Source organism: Globicephala melas, chromosome 16 (assembly GCF_963455315.2).
Source record: "Globicephala melas chromosome 16, mGloMel1.2, whole genome shotgun sequence".
NCBI classification, from domain to species: Eukaryota; Metazoa; Chordata; class Mammalia; order Artiodactyla; family Delphinidae; genus Globicephala; species Globicephala melas.
Window position 1 is genome coordinate 4,286,380 of NC_083329.1, and position 22,634 is coordinate 4,309,013.

Below are 22,634 nucleotides of genomic sequence, written 5' to 3' on the forward strand. Positions count from 1 at the left end.
GCCTTAGTTCTGGACTTACGTTTATATTTAATATTCAACACTGAAACTTACTAAAGGTATCTTCAGTTTGGGGTTATCTGAAGCTTGATCACCCCAAGTAAGGATGTTTAAGACAAGTTTTCTGTAGCCTCTATACTTGAAGGCCTCTTTGTAAACCTATATCTTCCTGTCATGCTTTCCTTGTCCTCTAGGGAAATTATTCTCCTCACTGTTCTCTCTTTTGTTATGATAAATGTCTAGGACATTCCATTGCAATTCATTTCTTTATTACTTAGGTGACAGGGTTTTCCTACAGTATTAATATAGGAGGTTAGGACTCATAACTTTTTAGCTTCAAATTTCTAGGGGTCCTTATTCTATTCTTAGCAATAAGTGTTCCAAGTTGGCCTGTACTTTCTTCAGGTTGCTTGATGCACTGGTTTGTATATGGTTCCTCTCTCACCTTTGTACCTAGGGTCCCTGTCTTCCTCAATTTGGAGTCTATCACCCAGCGGGAACCATTGAGTCTGGAAACTCGGTTGCTTGTCAGTGTACTGTATTTGTAAAGTAAATATTTCAGCCTTGCCAATCACGAACTCTTCAATACATTGCACAGCGAAACTTCCTTTATGAGTGGACATATGTAAAGGACACTTTTTTAAAACTGGCAAAAGAGAAAGAGAGTCGATCTCAAGGAAAATTACCTTTCCCTACCCAGAAATTTCCAATGTTTCAAAGGCAAAATTTTATTTAAGGCTGTAATGAGGGCTTTCCCAACGATAGATATACACCTAGAATTCTATAATCTTCTAATAACTACATATAAATAATCATTGATCATCTCTAAAGATTTTATTACAGTAAAAAAATAACACAATTACTATAGGATAGAAACTTGTCTGAACTAATTATTAGAGTATTGAAATTCTGTTCTCAAGCAACTCAAATATCTAAACCTAAACTCATACATCTTTCCTTTCATTTTGCAAGAACCACATACTGAAAAGTGGTTCCAGGAGTTTCAATAATGACACACCCCTCACCTCCAGGAAAGAGGGTCTGTGAGATTTTCTCCAGGGGCACCGTCTGGCCCTGGGAGTCCAAGAATTATGAAGACCACAGAATTGAAAGGTTCAAATTGTTAGTTACTCAAACCTTTGACAATGGAAGGAATAATCTTTTATAAGAGATTATCAATTACCTATCTAGTTCAACTACTCACATATCATACACCTAGAGGTCATAACCTTCTCCAATAAAATTGTTTCCTTCTATGTCAGCTCCCCTTTGAAGTAGTGATTTCACTCAGCATCTTTTGGGGATCTAGATATGCTGGCAGAGGCCTGCACTGTCATCTGCCTGTGGATATGCCAGTGCTCCAACTTGAAGTGAAGCCATTCCCGGACAGAGATCATGGAATCCAATGTCCTTTCAAGGAATCCAGGGATCAAGGACCCCACGTCCTTTCTAATCTTATTTTAGTTTTATTTTCCCATAGTGTAAAAGTGAGGAAATGAAACTAATCCCCCAGAAGGTTAATAGTATCCAGGCATCTACACTACCCAACCCACATCAGCTTTGTCACAGAGGATTAGGAGTTGGGAATTCTACACATTCACATTGTTTTTCTAGGTGCTTTCCCACATTGCTGTAGGCAATCTATCTCTGCGTTGTATCTCAGGAATAGAAAGGCTCCAACTTTTTGGTCTCAGGGTCCCTTTGCGCTCTTAAAAATCACTGAGGACCACTAAGAGTTTTTGTTTATGTAGGTTATTAACTGAATATTTTTTAAAATTTCATTTATCAATTAATTTTAAAGCAATGATGAACCCATTTCATGTTTCACATAGAAACATCTTTTAATGAAAAATACCTCTATTATCCAAAACAAATTAGTGAAAAGAGCAGCATTATTTTATATTTTATATAAAATATATATTTTACTAAACCAAGTATCACAGCAAATCTCTGTGATACCTGATTTAATAAAAGACAGCTGGATTCTCACATCTGCTCTGCACAGGGGAAATGCCACCCTCCACACACGAGAAATGAGTGAAAAGGGCAAGGACCGTCTGTTATTACAAAGGTGGTTTTGACCTCATGGATCTTCTGCAAGGATCAAAGAGACCCTCGGGTCCCCAGAACAGCAGCTCCCGATCAAGGAAACCCAAGCTCCAAAGGTGTGGAGTGAGCTGGAGGGCGGCGGACATCCCCAGTTCACTTCGTACCACGAGGGCCTGCAGAAGCTCTCCCCTCCCCCTGTCCCATCACTCACGTGGAGGAATCCTGTGGCTAATTATTTTACAATTCATCCATTTTGTAGTGCAGCAGGTTTATTAATTAAAGAATTTTTTCTAAGAGGAAACCATTGTAAACCTATATGTATGGCAATAGCAGAGATTAAATAAATTATGGTTTCTAAAGCCGAATACTTTGCCGTCATCAAAAAGAAAGGAGGAAGACGTACTCAATATTAATATACTCGGAGTTTGTGAAGCAGAGAATACAAAGTACAGAACAATGTGTATATTATGATAGTCTTCGTGCGTTTTTATAAGAGAATAATGCATGTGTAACTAGGAAAAGACACAAGAAACTGCTTACAACAACTGGTTATTTTTAGGGAGATACAGGAATTTTAAAAAATTGTAAACCTTCCAGCAATGAGTAACATATTATGTACCACTGTTAACTGTACAATTGTGTTTGGTCCTTAGAGAAAAGAAGGCAAGAAGGGTTTCGCGGCGGAGGGACCCTGTTGCATTTCATACCCGTAGGTGCCGCGTAAGGTGAGGACCCTCAGGTGGCCGTCTTCCGCGGATGCACCGGAGCCAGCCCGGCCGAGCCCGTCCGCCCCGCCCCTCCCCGCGGAGCCCGTCCCCGCTTGCTCCGCCCTCTTCTTTCCCATTGGTCTGCCTCCTCTCCCCTGCGCCCAATCGCAGCGCTTAGCGCCAAATTTGAATCGGTGTTATCGTTTGAATCTGGAGGGCGCGGCGGCGGCTTTCCGCGCCAGAGCCGCTAACGCCGGGCACCTCCGGGACGTCTCTGGGCAGGGTCAGCGGGCCACCGGCGAGGGCGAAGGCGGGAGGAGAGGGGACTGGGGCCACGGTGAAGGTGGGGGCGGGCCAGAGGACTGAGGCCCGGTCCCTGCAGCGGAGGTGGGCGCGTCGCCGGCCCCTCCCGGTGCGGACTCGGGTTGCTCGCCGACGAGCGGCGGAACCACTGGTGTCGCCCCGGGAGACTCGTCCTGGTGAGCAGCGGCCGGGGAGCTTCGGGGGCGGGGGCAGCCGAAGGGGCGGAGGCCGCGTGGACCACTCGGGGCTATGCGGACACCAGCGCCGGAGCGTGGCCTTGGCCTGGCTCGTCCTGGGCTCTGGCGTGGGGTCTCGGTGGGAACTCCCGGGAGCCAGGAGCCTGGCGGGCGGCGTCCTGGACGCAGGTCTCTGGAGGGCGCTGGGTGGTGGGGGCAGCCCCGGGCCTGGCTGGGGCTTCCACCGGGGTCAGGTAAGGCGTGGGTCGGGGCGGCAGGGGCAGCGGTGAATAGTACACGCGACCCCAGTTGGTCACTTACAAGTAACTTCTTACTCTTTGCTTTAGAATAACCCTCACCCCCTGTGTGCTTTATTTTTGTTATTTTGTCAGTGGCGTGTAGTCAAAGGATTGCTTGTAAGTCGGCTTCAGCAAACCTTTTGATGCCTGACCTTCCGGTACGGATTATAGTCAAAATTCCTGTCTAGAAAATGGGTTCTACAAGACGCCTTGTTACCATTAAAAGGAGCGGGGTCGACGGCCCCCACTTTCCACTGAGCCTTCATACCTGCTTGTTTGGAAGGTGAGCCCTGCCCACCCGCGGACAATTTAGACAATTTAGCTTAAAAAAAAAAACCCTCAATATTACTAACCAGAGATTAACAGACGAGATACACAGCTCCAGGAGTAGGCAGCCCTCGAGTGTGCTCAGGACTTCCGATGTATTGTCAATGCTACTGGTTGTTTATTATGAAATAGAATTCGAAGACAATGTGTACATAGTTGTGTTTTTTCAGTCAAAGAAAAATTTTTAAATTGATTTGATAAAAATATAACTGGAGAAAAATGTGAAGGATTCTCAAATCCTGCTTCACTTCAGACTGTCTCTAGAAAGCCATTGTGTTCATCTGAAATCTCTCCAAACTGGGCATTCCTTGGCTGCTGGGGGATATTATTGAACAAGTGAAGGAAGGAATCTGTGCATGGCTTGTCGGTCTTTTTGGAAAAATGGAAATGGGAAGGAAAGTCCTTCTGGTTGCATTTTGAGAACTTCTCTTTTGTTGCCTTGGTGTTGGTGGTGGCAGTAACTCTGGTCCCTATGTAACAGGCACCATTAATCACACCGCCTCTCCTTTTCTAACATGTGATGGATAAGTTACCCCCCCGTGGAACCCTGTGTGGTGGAACCCTGACCCCCTTCTGCCCCACACCCCATCCTCCCACCAGCCCCACTCCTGCTACGTTCCACCACACTTCAAGCTCTTTCTCCCCTTGGTGCTTTTAGCCAGTTCAAACTTTCACCTCTGGAATTTCTCTACCCTCCTACGTGACTGATTGCTTTACAGCTTTCAGAGACAGGGTCCATGTTACCTGAGAAGGAGCCTTTACTGAGCCCTGCTCTTGTCTTTCCTAACCCCACACATGGTGATGAGGCTGTGGCTTGCCTGTCTCACTACGAAGCTCCCCAAGGACAGGGACCGTCTAGTTAATAATTCTGTACTCGGTGTCTGGTGTGGGGCCTGGCATATGAGAGGTGATCACTATTCAGCACTCTGGCAGTTGTCCAGTCATCACATCAGCTGGGAAATTGAGTTTGGAATCAGTGTGCGGCAGTGGTTATCAACTGAGAGCCGTATTGCCCCCCAGGAGCTATTTGGCAAAGTCTGGAGACATTTTTTTCACGTCACAATGTGGGAGGCACACAGCACTGGCGTCAGGGAGCAGAGGTCAGGGTTGCTGCCAAACACCCTACAATGCACAGGACAGCTCCCGCTATTAGAGAACTAGCTGGCCCCAGACGTCAGCAGCACCAGGGTTAAGAACCATTGATCTATAGTGTCTCCTGATGGCTGTCTCCTGCCAAACAGATTCTCAGTTCTAATGAGATCGTCTTTTTCTATCTCTTGCTGGGATGTTCTGATACCTAAAAATCAAATTCTCTTCTTTGGCATAAAGTAGCTGTTCACTTTCCATAGCTTCCACTCTCTTCAAAAGGGAAAAACAAAAAACATTTTGGTACCAAATAGCAGTAATTCTGTTATCATATTGTAGTGATTAAGTGTATTTTTATGCGAGATTTTATAATCCAGAAACCCACTCGTAAGTGTTTGGTCATGGTACAGGTAGGAAGGGATATTCTTAGACTCCAGAGGTTCGTATTGAGTACAGAGAGGAGGCATACGGTCTGCTCAAACGTGTAAAACCACAGAATGGTAACAGGAACACCAGAGACCCAAAGAGCCTTGCTAAGGGCGTCTTTGATTAGTTTCTGTGTAGGTTTGGGAATTCTTCCTTCAGCTGCTTCCTGCTGATGTTAGTTTTCTGTAAAAAGACAGGTTGCATCTAGATAATTTGTAGTTGCTTGTAGATTAGTGTCTGTAATGATAGGAGGCTTGTGACTGTCAGTTAATAGTGTAGTTTATTTATTTATTTTTGGCTGCATTGGGTCTTCGTTGCTGCGCACGGGCTTCCTCTAGTTGCAGCGAGTGGGGGCTACTCTTTGTTGCGGTGCGCAGGCTTCTCATTGCGGTGGCTTCTCTTGTTGCGCAGCACGGGCTGTAGGCATGCAGGCTTCAGTAATTGTGGCTCGCGGGCTCTAGAGCGCAGGCTCAGTAGTTGTGGAGCGTGGCCTTAGTTGCTCCCTGGCATGTGGGATCTTCCCGGACCAGGGCTCAAACCCATGTCCCCTGCATTGGCAGGCGGATTCTTAACTACTGCACCACGAGGGAAGTCCCAATAATATAGTTTTAAAACAATAAAAAGCTCACAAGTTATGAGCATTTACTGTGTGCCAAGCAAATGACAGACATGAGTAACATTTAATTTTCTGAAGAACACCATGATATGTTTGCCAACGGAGTCCTCTTTTTATATGAAGAAACTGAGACACGGAGAGGTCCTAGCATGAAATAACAGCACTTTAGGTGTTGATTAAACCTTGAAACATACATAGCATTACCAATAAACATACATAAACCTTTTTTATAGGAAAAAAGAAAAAAGCACAGAGTACAAACCATAAGTATTCTCCAAACTGATGTAAAGTACTCCTTTAGTTGGATCTTATAAGCATAGATATTTTAGTGAAAGGCAATTCAATTTTGTATTCTAATATTTTCTATTATAATTATTTTTAAGTACTCTTAAGTTTTAATGATTTAAAATAGTTGCTTATACAATACTTATAAAAATTGGGGGCAAAATCATTTACATTGCCCAGTTTGTCTTTCCTTTATGTCATTACATTTTCAGATCAATGTCAGGGGCTTCCCAGGTGGTGCAGTGGTTGAGAGTCCGTCTGCCAATGCAGGGGACACAGATTCGTGCCCTGCTGCGGGAAGATCCCACATGCCATGGAGCGGCTGGGCCCGTGGGCCATGGCTGCTGAGCCTGCGCGTCCGGAGACTGTGCTCCGCAACGGGAGAGGCCACAACAGTGATAGGCCTGCGTACCGCAAAAAAAAACCCAAAAAAACATAGTGTCAGATGCTGTTTTATTTTGAATCACTGATGTAAGTTTTTTAAATTGCAGCAACCTAAAAAATCTTTATTCTTTTGAATTAAGGAGTATCGAGTGTGACATTCGTATTCAGCTTCCCGTAGTGTCCAAACAACACTGCAAAATTGAAATCAATGGACAGGAGGTGAGCGGGTTTTTGGAAGTCTGTTTTCTAAAACTTTTCACTTTTTATCCATTTATTAGTTTACATGTTTTCCTCTCTTTCCTACTTGTAGGCAATATTGTTTAATTTCAGTTCCACAAATCCAACGCAAGTAAATGGATCTACTTTTGATAAACCTGTACAGCTAAAACATGGAGACGTGATAACTGTTGTTGATCGGTCTTTCAGGTAGGTAAGAAATGGGCTAAAAAGAAATAGACCTTCTGATCCACCAAAATCTAGCCTCACAGCCCATCAGTGATCCTTCTGTAATGCGGATGAATGTCAACATGTTTGAGGTTGCCATTCCCAACACAGTCTTTATCTAAATCCATACGGATCTAGAAGGAATGGCAGGTGAGGTTTATTGTATGCTCCAGCTCAAAGATTAGAGAGCACGTAACTATGCCAAGGTGGCCAGGCCCCAAAGGAGGTTCATTTGGTTGTAAGTGTTGTGAAACTGCATTCATTTTATTTTTTTTATTTTAAAGTAAAATACCCTCATAGAGAAAGTTACAAAACGAGATGTATGGCCCAGCTTACCATGAAGTGAGCAGCCTTGTGATAATCGCCCGTCACGGACCGAACTGTGCTCTCCCTAAATTCCCAAGTTGAAGTCCTGACCCCCACCCCCAGCTCCCCGGAACGTGGCTGTCTTTGGAAATAGGACCTTGAAAGAGATGATTAAGTTAAAATGAGGCCATTAGGCTGGGTCCTAATTCAATCCGAGTGGTGTCCTTATAAGAAGAGGAGATTAGGACACAGAAGCCAGGGAAGGAGGTGTTCAGAGTGATGACTGTGCCAAGAGGCACCAGAGGGTGGCCAGAGCCCAGGAGAGAGGCCCCAGGGAAGCCAACCCTGCCGACACCTTGATCTTGGACTTCCAGCCTCTGGAACTGTGAGAAAATAAATTTCTCTTGTTTAAGCCACCCAGGGTGTGACATTTTGTTATAGAACTAATACATCACCCAAGTCATAAACAGAGCATTTCCGGAAGTTTCTTTCATGCATCTTCTAATTACTTCTTCCCCGCACCAAGTAAACCACTAATGTGGCTTTTCTGATAGCATGAAAGTCTTTAGAGTTCTACTACCTAAGCATGCATCTCTAACTGCTATGGTTTTGTCTGCCTTTGTTAAACTCCATAAAGTAGTAACTGAGTTCTGCTTTTACGGTTGTGGGATTCATAGCCTGGATTGGGATGGATGGATTCATCCCAGTTTGTTCCTCTCGCTGCTTAAGGATTTCACTGAAATAAGATCCACAGTTACATACGCAATTAATTCATTCTGGATGGACATTTGAGTAATTGCCAGTTTCTGAAATGAGTCAGAGCTTGCTTTTTATGATCAGATATGGTTACATTTTTACTAATCTGTCCTGGGTGTTTGGAAAAATGTGTGTTCCACAGCTGCTGCGTGGAGTGCTCTGTCTGCGTAGGTCCCTCAGATTCTAATTCCTGACTCTAGAATCCTAGTAAATTTTTCCCCTGATTCTTAGTTACCTGGACAGGTAAGCTGAAATCACGCATTGAAGTTTTTTTTTCTCTTTGTTTTTTACCTTTGTCAGTTTTTTGCGTCCGATATTTTGAGGCCATACTATGGGTTTAAATTAAGAGTCATCTCCTCTTGGTGTGGATGAAGCTGTATCATGTATCATTCTGAAATGTCCTGTACGTTTAGTAATGCTTTTTTTTTTTTTTTTTTTTTTTTGCTGTACGCGGGCCTCTCACTGTTGTGGCCTCTCCCGCTGTGGAGCACAGGCTCCGGACGCGCAGGCTCAGCGGCCCAGCCGCTCCGCGGCATGTGGGATCTTCCCGGACTGGGGCATGAACCCGTGTCCCCTGCATCGGCAGGCGGACTCTCAACCACGGCGCCACCAGGGAAGCCCTTAGTAATGCTTTTGATGAGAGATTTCATACTATAGTTGTTGTTGTTGTTTTTTTTTAATCACATTGCTTTCAACTTTCATAATCCTTAAGGTTTAGATGACCTTTTGGAACGAGCTGTTAGGTGCACTTTTGTCTATAACTGGTTGATCTTGAGGGATTGACCCTTTTATCATTAGAAAATGTGCAATGTCTCTGAATAATTTTTATCTTACAGTCTATTTTGTCTGGTATTGGTACAGCCTCTCCACCTCTCTTCTGGTTACTGTTTGCATGGTATATCTTTTCCCATCATTATCCTTTCATTCTATTTGTGTCTTTGACTCTAAATTGTGTCTCTCGTAGGCAGATGTAGTTGGATCGTTTTTGTCATCCATTCTGCCAATGGAACGCCATTACTGCTTTCATTTGTATTAAATAGATATTTTCTAATTTGAATATCCTGGTCGTTTCTTTTTCTGTGCTTTTTGTGAATTTGCCTTCATTTTTAAAGGTATTTTTTATTAGATAGAGAAATAAATATTATTTCTAGGCAGGAAATATTTGATGAGGAATGGAGAGCAGAAGTATGTCCCCCAAATGAGATGCTGCTCAAATTAAGATTAGTTGAGATGACAAAATACCTCCAACAAAGACTAGGACATGGGTCATAGGAAGAAGGGCTTGATTCAGAACTCTGGTACCATGAGAAACAGTTCCAGACGACTGGCTGCTTCAGAGCTTACGTAGATGGCATCTAAATTCGAATCAGGCTGTCTCACCGAGGTACCAGAGTTCAGTATGTGTTATAAAAGTTTCTGTGAATGGATACCTGAGGTCTGTTAGAACAACCATGTCTCTTGCTAAATATCTTTGTGTCTTCCTAAAATGTGCCTGTCTTTGTTCAGATACAGATGGAGTAAGTGGAAAGCTGAAAAGATCATAGTGATCTTAAAGTAGAGCTCTGTGGTTACCCTGTGGTGAATGACATCACAGAGTGATAAAGGTGTCAGATGCCAACCAGCTTCTTGGTTGACCTTCCAAGCCATCAGATGATTTCCACGAACAAAAGCTAGCAGACACCAGGTTTTGCTCTCTTGTGCAGTTGGTTCCAACACAGGAGGTGCTCAGGGAAGTTGTTGAATCTTACAGACTAGTCAGGGTTCAGAAATTTAATCTGGTCCCAACCTCTGACCGTGGTGTTCCAGAAGAAACCAATTTACCTAAGTTTTTAGCATAAAAACACTTTCCTGATTTCTTTCCATGAATACGGTAATGTCTTGAGTAAAACCTGATCTTTGTTCCTTGCTCCTTGGACATTAGTCAGATGTGGAAGTTTTATCATTGGTTACAAATCTTTAATCTGAATATATGCCTGTCATTCTGCGCACTTCAGGTATGAAAATGAAAGTCATCAGAATGGAAGCAAGTCACCTGAATTTCCAGGACAAAGATGGGAACAGGTGATGGGGGGATATTATGGAACTTTGGGCTCTGATTCTGTTGCATGATGATATGAAGTCATTTATATGCACTTTGACACTGATTTCTCACAAGGGAGAACGACTTACCAGTTATAGTAGGAAAATGTCGCTAAGGTAGTAAAACAAGGTGAACTTAGATATATCAAGATAACTTGAACTACCCTCCCTCTTTCATTCAAAATGAGAGCACCAGGTGTCACACTTTGGGCCCAAAGTCTCCTAAAGTAACTCGCAATATGATTTTGCAAACCTTTGGTTAGGGCAACCCTGACGCAGTGCTCCAGAACCACTCGGATTCCAGAACCACATGATCTGGAGGCTCATTTTTTGTCCCATTGTACTCATTGGTCTTTATTCATCCAGAATAATCACATCAGAGCTGTAGGTACCAATGATGCTTCCCAGTTTTGACAGACATGACCCGCGACACTGGAGGAGAGTTACTGCCCTGTGTCTATCCGTGGAGAAAACGTATTCCAAACGACCCACCTTATTAAAATGCAGTCTGGGCCCATCCTGGGAGATTTAGCAGGACTTAGAAGGTTCTGGGTTACTCCTGAGACTTCCTATCCTTCTTACTTTTTATGAAGCTACTCAAGCTATTCTCTTCTGACCAGGTTGGAATTCCCTGGCTTAAGAGTCTTAGCACAGATACTCCTGAAATCAGCAGTGGGCTCTGCATTTGAAGTTCCCTGCTCCTGCCATGTGCCCTTGCTTCCCCAGAGGACTAACTTTAATGTCAACCCTGCTCATCAGCTTTGGGGGAAAGCTAGCTTTTGAGGTATCCCACCCACCAACCAACGCCGCTTCTAACTCGTTAGTAGGTATAAGGAACCCAACCAAAAAGCTGGACTATGGGTTAGATAAGAGGTCCCAGTGGTCTATGACCTGTTCGTTATCTGGATTGTGATAAAGTAAGTATTGAAGTTGAACACTTAGAACATGTTATTTGACAGTGATTTTTATGGCTATTGGATATTATAGTACAAAAAATATGGGCTTGTATTTTGCACACAGTTTTAAATTTTAATTCATTTTTATTGTTCAGTCATATGATTCGTTTTGTCAACCTCAGATTGGAAGTTAGAAACCGAGCCCTCACATGGGAAGTTTGAGAAGCAGCGTATTCAATACCAAGATATCAGAAATTGATTAAAGAAAGAAGTTAAAGTATTTGCCTTTGGATATATTTTGTGATTTCTACCCCTAATAATTCAGAAGATATTATTTTTCCTCCTTTGAAACAATATTGGACTTTTATATCTTACATCTGTGTTATTCTGTAGTTGTTCCTTACCCTCTAAAAAGCTGCCTGGGAAGGAATGTGAAGGTGGCCCAGCAGGAGGGCTGCACCCCAGCCCCGTGCTCTGAGGGTACAGGGCCTCTGGGTGCATTGTTTTCGCTTTTGCCTTAACTTCTGGGCTTTCAGATAAACCCTTAGTACCTGCCAGCAATGAGCACACATGCTAAGTGGAGCCCCACTTCACCCACGGGCCCTTTAGCCAACTTCTGATAAAACAGTGTAAAGTCAATAATTCTGTGCCCTTGGTAGGTTCCCAGATACTGAGTGGATGATGTTTACTTTTAGCTTTGATTCTTCTTTCATAGAAGTTCAAGGAAGTTATAAAAAGTCACTGCCGTTCAATTTAAGCAATTTTAATCTTCAAGTTTGTTTCTTATTCTATTACTATATTTTCAAAAAATCAACTGAGAAATGCTTGTGTTATGAGTACCAGCCCAATGTCTTGGGCTCGTTTCTCAAAGTCGCTGAAGGTTCTCTAAGAACAGTTGGGTAGAGAAGGTCATCAAAGGAAGAACATTTTAGTAAATGTGACTGTCCGTATTTGAAAAGGCATCTAAATTGCTGTTCTTATCTGCCAATTCACAGGAGCCTTCGCGTCGGGTCTCAAGATCTAGCTTCCCTTCCAACCTTGGTTAGTAGATTTTTGGTTTTGTCTGGGATCCTGTAAGATCTGTTCTCTATGTAGCTTTGTGGCAAGGAAGGGACAGACATAGGCAGACACGTGAGTTAACTTTTCTCACAAGTGATGTATGGGCTCCATATGCTTGTTGGAGGGTCCATGTAGAGACGAACTGTCATGCTCAGTTGTTGCCCCTAATTCTGAGCAGATTGATAGCATTGGATGTCTCCTGTTGGTTATAGGAGGTATAAGAGGCTAAAGTGATTTATTTATTTTCATCATGGAACTAGTACCAGAACACCATTAGAATACATTTTGGACATTAAGAAATTTGTAGGCTAAGTGGAAAGCTAGGTTTTTAAGACAATTTGAAATAATTTTAAAATGTGAATATTGCCCATGTTAATCATTGAGAAACTCTCGAATTTCTGCTTCTTATTTCATAACTCATTGTCAAGATGGAAAAGTTCAAGATTCCAGTGCCCGTTCAAAATTCACGGAAGACGCTGCTTCCGGAAGGCCTGTGGTGCATGGGAAGAATGTCACAGGAGCTGGTATTGTCTCAGGTGGCTCAGAAAATCCTGTTGCTGGGAAGACACCTAACAGCGTTCATTCCTCAGAACGTTCTGGAGATAATGGCAGAAATGCAACAGCTCCCACTGCTGGGGATTCTCAAGAAGGTTCCAGTGTAACATTCGGGATCAGTAATGGAGAACTGAAGGCTTTTTCCTCTAGAAAGTGTCTTAAGGAGAGTGACCAAAATGAGTCTCCCTTTAGGAAGCTTTATGAGTCAATGAAGGTGGAGTTAGATGTGAAATCAGGAAAAGTCAATGTTCTTCAGAATCGCAGAAAATCAGGATCACAGAGTCATTGCACACCAGGAAACGAAAGCACTGGTGCTTTACAGAGCAAGACTCTGGTCTCACTTAAATCCAGACCCAAATCGGGCCAAAGCCCCCAAATTAAGGCAGACCCTGCTTCAGGAGAACAAGGAAGTAGCCAGACTGAGGGGAAGAGGAGTGATGAGCCATTTCAGACGCCCAAGGAGACCAGGAGTCCCAGCAGCGTCTGCACAGAGCTAGAGACGCTGCAAACCACGACCCCCGAACCATATTCACAACAAAGTCCCTCACGGAGTGGGCGGAGTGAAGACCTGAGTGTTGTCAATGGTGGTGCGTCCCTGAACCTAGATCAAAGTGAAGGCTCCAGGGCAGATATTAAAACGTTTCGTCCTCGGAAGTTCTTACCTAGTATTCAAACGCCCGTTAAAGTTGAGAGTTTTGGAAATACACCAGAAAAACTTTGCCCCGGAAAGAGGAAGAGGAATCCTACAAATGTTGACAATCTGACAACAGAAACAGAGATTCTGCATCAGACAATTTCAGCTCCATTGGTCCCTCAAGTTGAAAGGAAGATTCAAAGTGATTTTCTCAACAAGCCTGAGAAGCTGGGCATGGCAGCGGATCCGGTGAGCCCTGGGTTACCCGGTCTTAGCTCGGCTGATGGCAGCAGCTTCGGCGATTCCACGAGTAAGTTTATTTAACTGTAAATGTATTCCCCCCCCAGGTTTACTCCTACCTTATGTCTAGGTATGAATTAGTGGGACCTTCCTTCATTCACGAATGATGAGCTCTGTGAGTCACATAAAGGCCCATATTCATCATCTACTCATAGATTTGCATGAAGACCCAGATAACCAACCAACCAGAGCAGTGCTGGTTATTAGGGGAGAATTAGCGGGGGTCCAAGGAGATAAGCTGGTTCCAAAGCATATCTGATTCTTCTGTCTACCGCAGAACAAAGGAGAATAAGCATAAGCATAATTGCTTTTCACAGGAGTTTAATTCTGAACTATAAGCTCTTTTATCCTATGAGTTTGATCCTCTAGAATAAGTCAGTGGAAATCCCTTGGAACTCTTTTCATGTGGGGTGGCCCTTAAAACACACCTGCCCCATCCCCATGGGTCTACGTGCCAGGTGTTCTTTTACGTGCCTTTCAGACACTCATTTCCCATCTTCTCTTCTGGCAGCAGGAGGGCCCACGGGACAGGAGTTTTGTTATCTTCCTTTTGCAAACGGGGAAACCAGTAACCTAATGGCACCCCATGGGTGGCAGAGATGTGACCTGTGGAGCAGGCGTGGTAGCTCCAGGGCCTCCCACGCTCCTCGGGGGCCCCCAGGTGTTCCGATGCTGTGCCCTGTCAGCTCTGCTTCTGCAGGGAGCCCCCAGGGCAGGGGTGTGCGGCTCTGAAAGCAGACCCACGCACATCAGTCACAGAGTCCCCACAAGTCTTACAAACGGGGCGCCTCACTCAGGCAAGGGTTTATGTTGACAAGTGGTTCGCAAAGATGGATAGTGGGGCTTGGGACGCGTGAATTGCCCATCTGTCAATATCACCAGGAGAGGTTTCCAGCTCGAATTCTACTCGCTGGGTAGGTCTGAGACCCAAGTGTGAGTCTCTTGGAAAAGCTTTCTCAGGCCACTGCTGAAGCCTCATCCCCTTCATCCCCCTGCTCCGAAGTGGGAGCCACTGCTCCAGGCCACTCCCTTTATTAAGCTCTGTCCGCACAGGACTTGTCAATGTTTAAAGAAAGTCCTTGTCCTGTCAGGTTGGGACTTGGCATTTAGTGGTTTGTCCTGGATCTTTCCTGAGCTCTTGAAGCAGCATCACCTTCGTCAACATCACAAGAGAGTAAAGGTGTGTGAGGTGCCAGGTTTCAGTGAATTTACAGTAAGTTTGTCTTCAATGGTAGATGGAAACAAGTCATACCTATGGTACTGTTCTCCTTTGCCCTCTCCACGTCTGTACCCGTTCCTCTAGATAAGATGGATGGGGTGTCCCTGAAGAGGAGGCGGGTCTCCTTTGGTGGTCGCCTGAGACCTGAATTATTCGATGAAAACTTACCTCCCAACACACCTCTCAAAAGAGGAGAGACACCAAAGCAAAGAAGGTCTCTGGTCACCCACACGCCAACCGTCCTGAAGAAAATCATCAAGGTGAGTTTACCCACTGGTCCCCGCTTCGGGTCTGATGATAGCACACATCCTTGGTCCATATTCTTTCCAACCCCTCACACTAGTAGAATGACAATGAACACCTTTTTCTTTCTAATAACAAAGTAAAAATATAAAAGTCTCTGTGAGAGCTCATTCATGTGGGTGTTGGGAACTGAGCACCTGGGTTCCTAACCATGGCCCGAGGGTGACTGAGCACAGGTGGGTCCTCAGGACTTTCCTTCTCTGCAGAGGCCTCCTGCTGACCACACTTGCAGGGCCAGGTGGTCATGCTAGGGTTATAGTCAATACATTTGGAAAGAATCTGGAGGCATCACGACACAGAACCGTAAGGTTTTGGTGTTTTTCCCTTTTAGAATTACAAGGTGAAAAGAAAAATCTTGGATGGCAGCACACCCATGATTTTCATCATCAGCTCTTTACAATTTTTCATCACCTACCCTAGGCTGTGACCTTAGATCTCTAGAAAGGTGTTGGCCCACAGCTCGCCTTCATCAGAGGGCTTGGGAAGCCTTTAATTTCCTTTCACACTAACAAGCGTGTGAGGTATGTCTCCTTTCCTTCCCTTTTATATGGGCTCCCGGAAGTGAGTGGCTGTCTTTCCATGCAGATCAAAGGTGGTTAAATTCCCACGGACGGTGTTTCCTTGGACTTAGATAAGAGCCTCACTCATGAGGAAGTTCCTTTCATCTTTCCACCTGAAATACCCCAATTAAGATTTGTTTGGTGTTTTCTTCCCCCCGCCACTTTTTTTTTTTTTTTTTTTTTAAGTGAGAGACGTAGACTCCCATCTCTACCATATACTTGACAGACACTGGTTGAAACGTTTGGTGCTTCCAGATTTAAACAGTTTGGGATTGACACGTACACACGGCTATATTTAAAATAGATAACCAACAAGGACCTGCTGTATAGCACAGGGAACTCTGCTCAATATTCTGTAATAACCTAAATGGGAAAAGAATTTGAAAAAGAATAGATACATGTATATGTATAACTGAATCACTTTGCTGTATACCTGACACTAACACAACATCGTTAATCACCTATACTCCAATATAAAATAAATAGAAAGCCTGGTGGTGCTGAATTCTCTTAGCTTTTGCTTGTCTTTAAAGCTTTTGCTTTCTCTGTCGAATCCGGATGAGATCCTTGCCAAGTAGAGTGATCTTGGTTGTAGTTTCTTCCCTTTCATCACTTTAAGTATATCATGCCACTCCCTTCTGGCTTGCAGAGTTTCTGCTGAGAAATCAGCTGTTAACCTTATGGGAGTTCCCTTGTATGTTATTTGTCGTTTTTCCCTTGTTGCTTTCAGTAATTTTTCTTTGTCTTTAATTTTTGCCAGTTTGATTACTATGTGCCTCTGTGTGTTTCTCCTTGGGTTTATCCTGTATGGGACTCTGTGCTTCCTGGACTTGGGTGGCTATTTCCTTTCCATGTTAGGGAAGTTTTCGACTATAATTTCTTCAAATATTTTCTCTGTTCCTTTCTCTCTCTCTTCTCCTTCTGGGACCCCTATAGTGCGAATGTTGTTGGCATTTAATGCTGTCCCAGAGGTCTCTTAGGCTGTCTTCATTTGTTTTCATTCTTTTTTCTTTATTCTGTTCCGCGGCAGTGAATTACACCATTCTGTCTTCCAGGTCACTTATCTGTTCTTCTGCCTCAGTTATTCTGCTATTGATTCCTTCAAGTGTATTTTTCATTTCAGTTATTGTATTGTTCATCTCTGTTTGTTTGTTCTTTAATTCTTCTAGGTCTTTGTTAAATATTTCTTGCATCTTCTCAATCTTTGCCTCCATTCTTTTTCCCAGGTCCTGGATCATCTTCACTATCATTATTCTGAATTCCTTTTCTGGAACGTTGCCTATCTCCACTTCACTTAGTTGTTTTCCTGGGGTTTTTTCTTGTTCCTTCATCTGGTACGTAGCCCTCTGCCTTTTCATCTTGTCTGTCTTTCTGTGAATGTGGTTTTTGTTCCACAGGCTGCAGGATGGTAGTTCTTCTTGCTTCTGCTGTCTGCCTTCTGGTGGATGAGGCTATCTGAGAGGCTTGTGCAAGCTTCCTGATGGAAGGGACTGGTGGTGGGTAGATCTGACTGTTGCTCTGGTGGGCAGAGCTCAGTAAAACTTTAATCCGATTGTCTGCTGATGGGCAGGGCTGGGTTCCCTCCCTGCTGGTTGTTTGGCCTGAGGCGACCCAACACTGGAGCCTACCCAGGCTCTTTGGTGCGGCTAATAGGGGACTCTGGGGGGGCTCACGCCAAGGAGTACTTCGCAGAACTTCTGCTCCCAGTGTCCTTGTCCCTTGGTGAACCACAGCCACCCCCCCACCCCCCTCTGCAGGAGACCCTCCAACACCAGCAGGAAGGTCTGGTTCAGTCTCCTATGGGGTCACTGCTCCTTCGCCTGGGTCCCGATGCACACACTACTTTGTGTGTGCCCTCTAAGAGTGGAGTCTCTGTTTCCCCCAGTCCTGTCGAAGTCCTGCAATCAACTCCTGCTAGCCTTCAAAGTCTGATTCTCTGGGAATTCCTCCTCCCGTTGCTGGACCCTCAGGTTGGGAAGCCTGATGTGGGGCTCAGAACCTTCACTCCAGTGGGTGGACTTCTGTGGTATTAGTGTTGTCCAGTTTGTGAGTCACCCACCCAGCGGTTATGGGATTTGATTTTATTGGAATTGCGCCCCTCCTACCGTCTCACTGTGGCTTCTCCTTTGTCTTTGGATGTGGGGTGTCTTTTTGGGTGAGTTCCAGTGTCTTCCTGTCGATGATTGTTCAGCAGTTAGTTGTGATTCCAGTGCTCGCACAAGAGGGATTGAGCACACGTCCTACTCCGTCATCTTGAGCCTACAGAGAAGTTATATTTGTGGTGAGGTTTCTTACGCACATTTAAATCTTGTCAGGAGCAGCCTCAGCCGTCAGGGAAAGAAGATTCTTCAGAAGTCTGTCTGCAGGCGACTGCGCAGGATGCGTTTGTGAGGCCTCCAGCTCCTAACGCTGCTCCCGCTTCTCCAGACGCGCCCGGCCAATGCCATAGCTTACCCAAGGCGTCTTCCATCTCCAGCGACAGCAAATCTCCACATCAGACAGATATTCCCAAGAGAGGACGGAGAAAAAGTAGCAACCTGCCCTCCAAGAGAGCTTCCGTGGATCGAAGCCAGCAGGGCGTCTTACAGATGATTTATTCCAAGAGAAGGAGTGGCGCTTCTGAGGCCAATTTAGTTGGTTAGTGTTGTATCAGCAGATAGGTTTCAAGGTTGATTTTCTCGTTAGTGCCGGTTTTGAAAAGTCTCAACATCTTTTCCCTGTGACAGTGGCAAAATCGTGGGCAGACGTGGTAAAACTTGGTACCAAGCAGACCCAGACCAGAGCTGTTCAACGTGGACCTCCACGACCCCTGAGCAAGAGGCAAAGAAGAACCAATAATACCCCGAAGGTAGGTGTTCCAATGTGAATTGCTCTTTGATACATAATATGATTAAGGGATACATTAAGTGTGGATTGAGGCTTTGACGCTTTATTGACTTCCTGATTGTTTTCCAGAAGCTGACTGGCATCGTTCACAATCAATTTAGCACAGGCCACGCAAACTCTCCCTGTACCATAATAATAGGGAAAGCTCACATCGAGAAAGTGAACGGGCCAGCTCGGCCCTACAGGATGCTGAACAACTTCGTGGTCAACAAACCAATGGACTTTAGTGAAGATCTTTCAGGTAAAAGCATAGCCATGGCTCTTAGGAACCAGAACGCTTTCATCCTCCTGCGTGGGTCCACATGGGTTGGTGTCACGTTTGTTTATCTGCTGTGCGAGGGACAGGAGGATAAACAATCTAGTCAACTCGGAGGGTCATGATATTCAAGGAACAGGGTGCTGGACTGGAGAACAAGGCCGGGTCCCTGACGATTTGGAGTCACGTGGCCTGTAGGAAGCAGGTATGGCAGGAAATGCACATCTTTACCTGGGAGAGCAGCGCGGGTATACGACGTTGGCAGCGGCTTTATGGTGAAAAAGCAGCCTTGCTCTTACAATTGCCAGAGTCGGAGCAATTGGTTTGAGTGATGTTTTGTTTCAAGATTTCTTTTCCTTCCGTGTAGCTTAGCTGGTTCATGAAACAGAGGCTTCTCTGAGCCATTCATAGTTGAGCCAGTATTGCTATTTTCAGTAAAAGTGTGATGTGAGCTGCTGACACTTGTACTGGATTAGAACCACGGCAGGACCCTGGGTTTGGGATTTTCTGCTACGTCGTTTGACCAGTGGTTTCCATTCTGAGCACCTATGGAGGGAGGTGACACTTGAATCCATTAGGTGGAACCTAGTTTTTATTTCCTGGCGGATTTTAAGATGGGAGAATTGTTGTACCACTTATAAAACCTATGCAAGATACTCTCCAATTAGAATCACATTTGGATCAACATATTTATTAGCTTTTTAAAAGCAAACTATAAAAATGTAGAACAGTGATAGCCAGAGTTCTGATAGCATGCTCCATGGGTAAAAAACAATTTGAGCTTATACCGCCCAATACGCAGATATCTGTGTATGCTTGTAAATTACGCACACGTGTGAGTGTACTACTATATATGTTACGAAGCATTGAAGGCAAATTCTCAAAAATATTTATAAGATGAGTAGAAGTTTAAAGAGTACCTGGGATGGTAAATTTTTTCAGCCTTCCTTCAAAACATTTTTCTAGACACTCAACAAAGGCCACCCCTCGGTGTGAGTACTTTTATGACAAAACATTAATATGTGATGAAATATTAAATCTTGGATATTTTAAGTAAGGCCTGAACGGTGGCGGAGGAATGAGCTTTTTAAGTGAGCTGCCTGGCTTGGGTGCCTTCAGAACAGGCTTCCCAAACACAATTTGCAGACGGCTGCCAGACTGAGAGAGTCAGCTGCTGGTCTGTTTTGGTCCATTGATGTCAGAATGAGAAAAGTAAGGAGAACAGGAGGAGAATGAGAGTTTGAGAAACTTAAGTCTTCCCTTTAGCGAACTGGATGGGTTTGCTTGTTTGTTTTCTGAGATTATGTTGGTACTACCTTTTGGTGTTAAAATGAAAAGATGGTGATATTAGTACTTGACCATACTAAAAATGGGCAGTCTTATCTCACTTTTAACATTTGGACATTTTATTTGTACATAAACTCTTGTAGTGCATAACCTAGGACTTATCGAAGGAGCCTGAGGGCCCTGGATTTGGGGATGCATGGAGAGGGACCCTGGAGGGCAGCCTCTGTCCTCTGGCCAATGCTCACAGCTGGAGTTCACTCTAGAAGAGGGTGGACATCAACTTCCTTCATTACATTCTTTCCAAGAGGAAGGCCAGAGAAGAGGCCACATATGAGTCTAACTTGCCATTGCCCTCTTCAAAATATGGGTTCACAGCTGATGCATCAACCTCTCCTGTGAGACCCTGTCTCCTGGAAGTTCTAGGGAGTGATCTGTTGTTTGCCTTCCGACATCTCCTCTGTTGTACGTGAGGACAGGCATGCTGATTTGCAGGTATGAGCAGTCTGTTAACTGTTTTTCCACTATTTTCATGTAACAGGGCTGCCTGAGATGTTCAAGACTCCAGTGAAAGAGAAACCACAAAGGATGAGCCTGTGTCCCTCCACTTTTTCAAATTCAGAGGATTTGCTTGGAGAAGAGCTTCCAGTACCTCATTCAGGAGGAAAACCTCTGCTGTGTGCTTCAGAAAATTCTGGTGGGTTTCCTTTTTTTCCCCTGGCACTTTGATCTTTTCAGTGGAAACTGTAGATGGTCTTCTTTTTTCACAACAGCTACTGTATTATTTCACTACGACAGATATTCCTGATAAAGTACCATGTCCAGCTTCCCTGTCCCATTGTTCTTAGGGGAGGTTTCTATCAGCAGCTGAAGTAGAACTGGCTTTCAGAGACTTGCATGGAAAGGCACATGCCTGTTTACTAACCGTAAACTATGGGTGTACACGTGGCCTTCTTCATTTAGCATAAGTGAAGAGGCTGACAAGCAGGAAAGTGTAATGATCTCTCATCATACTTATATGTAAATTACTCAAATGTGAGAGTGCTGTCAATTACCAAAGAGAAAGGCAGCAGGTGTGCACCACACAGGTACTCCTGTTAATCTCTGGTTGGGCACCTGCCGCAGGGTGAGAGTGAGATGTGAGTCTGTTTCTCTCTCATTTACACTGGTCACCGAGTTTCTGTCATAGAGGGGACAGTGTGCTACACTCAAGATGCTTCCTGTTGCTAAAGAATTGATGTTTCCCGTGTAACATGGACCCTTAGCGCACTAAGTATAACCCATATTATTGCATTGGTGGTCCAGCAGATGAAACAGCCGTTTCTCACGTTTGATGGAAAAAATGTGTGTGTTCAGCTCACTGAGACCTGGCTGGCAGCCTAAGGAATGTTTTTCTTTTATCCGATCCCCATAGACCCTTACCACTGCCTATGCATGACCCCCCTCTGTGTCACCCAAAAACATTGTTCTTAATTGTGTGTGGTTCATGTCAGGCAGATTTATGGCCACGTAGGCAGCCTCGTATCCTGAGATGGATGGGAGGCTGGTTTATTGGCTCTTAAATACCTCGTGAGGCTAAAACACCACATTGGCGCACAGTGCACAGAATCTACTCATCATGCATGTTTTAATTTCTTATAGGACAGAATGTGTCCCCCGGGACTCAAGATGCACTGAAAGAGCTGTCTGATCAAAGTTCTGCAAGCCCTGCCTTAAGACGCCAGAGTATTAAAATTAAAATAGATGAAAGTATTACGAAAACTCCCAGGAACGTGTATAAAACAGCAGGTGCTGAGATGGAAACTCCAGTGTCTGAGGCAATGACACCAAAGACAACATCAAGTGCAAAGAAGTTGAGAAGGTCCATGGAGCTCAGAAGCTCACAGGCACCAGGTGTAGAGTGTAAAAACGAAGGCCCAAAACCTGACGCTCTTGAGAACGTCTTGGGAAGATGTCTGAGGAAAGCACCACAGCCAGAGCAGAAGCTGGAGGGAGACGCGAAGGAGAGCGAAGCGCGGACAGAGCACATGGGGTCAAAAGGGAATTCCAAACACACGGTAGCCGTGAGGGGACCAAGGAGAGCCTCAGAGCTGAGGTGTGAGGTAGCAGCAGACCTGACCGCCCTCGGGAGCTTGCAGGAGACACAGCCTGAGGAAGACCAGCTGGACATCCCAAGTCTCCTACAGACCCCAGCTCATGCCAAGGAAGCAGTGGATGCAGAGAACAGAGCCACAAAAATGCTCTGTAAATCTCCCAGATCAGGAACAGTCGGCACGCCCACCAGGACAAACACACAGCTCAAGACACCTGCCTGGAAAGCGGATGTAGAAGATGCCTCAGCCCTCGGAAAACTCACACAGACACCTGGGAAAACTATGCCCAGGCACAGAGAACCAGGTGATGATAAATGCATCAAATTGTTTCAGGAAACTCCAAAGCAGA

The 22,634-nt window shown here is 44.7% G+C and overlaps 1 protein-coding gene across 1 annotated transcript; it reads left to right on the top strand.

The window, feature by feature from the left end:
* Positions 1–3,192: 3,192 nt before the first annotated feature.
* On the top strand, positions 3,193–22,344 carry LOC115839840 (proliferation marker protein Ki-67). Its single transcript, XM_070043940.1, has 13 exons — positions 3,193–3,232; positions 3,625–3,814; positions 6,796–6,874; positions 6,966–7,081; positions 10,156–10,222; positions 12,132–12,177; positions 14,988–15,163; positions 18,082–18,403; positions 18,493–18,614; positions 18,722–18,893; positions 20,734–20,889; positions 21,834–21,980; positions 22,331–22,344. Exons 2-13 carry the CDS (start codon positions 3,723–3,725, stop codon positions 22,342–22,344), a joined length of 1,509 nt encoding a protein of 502 aa, XP_069900041.1. The 5' UTR covers positions 3,193–3,232; positions 3,625–3,722.
* The last annotated feature ends 290 nt before the right edge of the window (positions 22,345–22,634 follow it).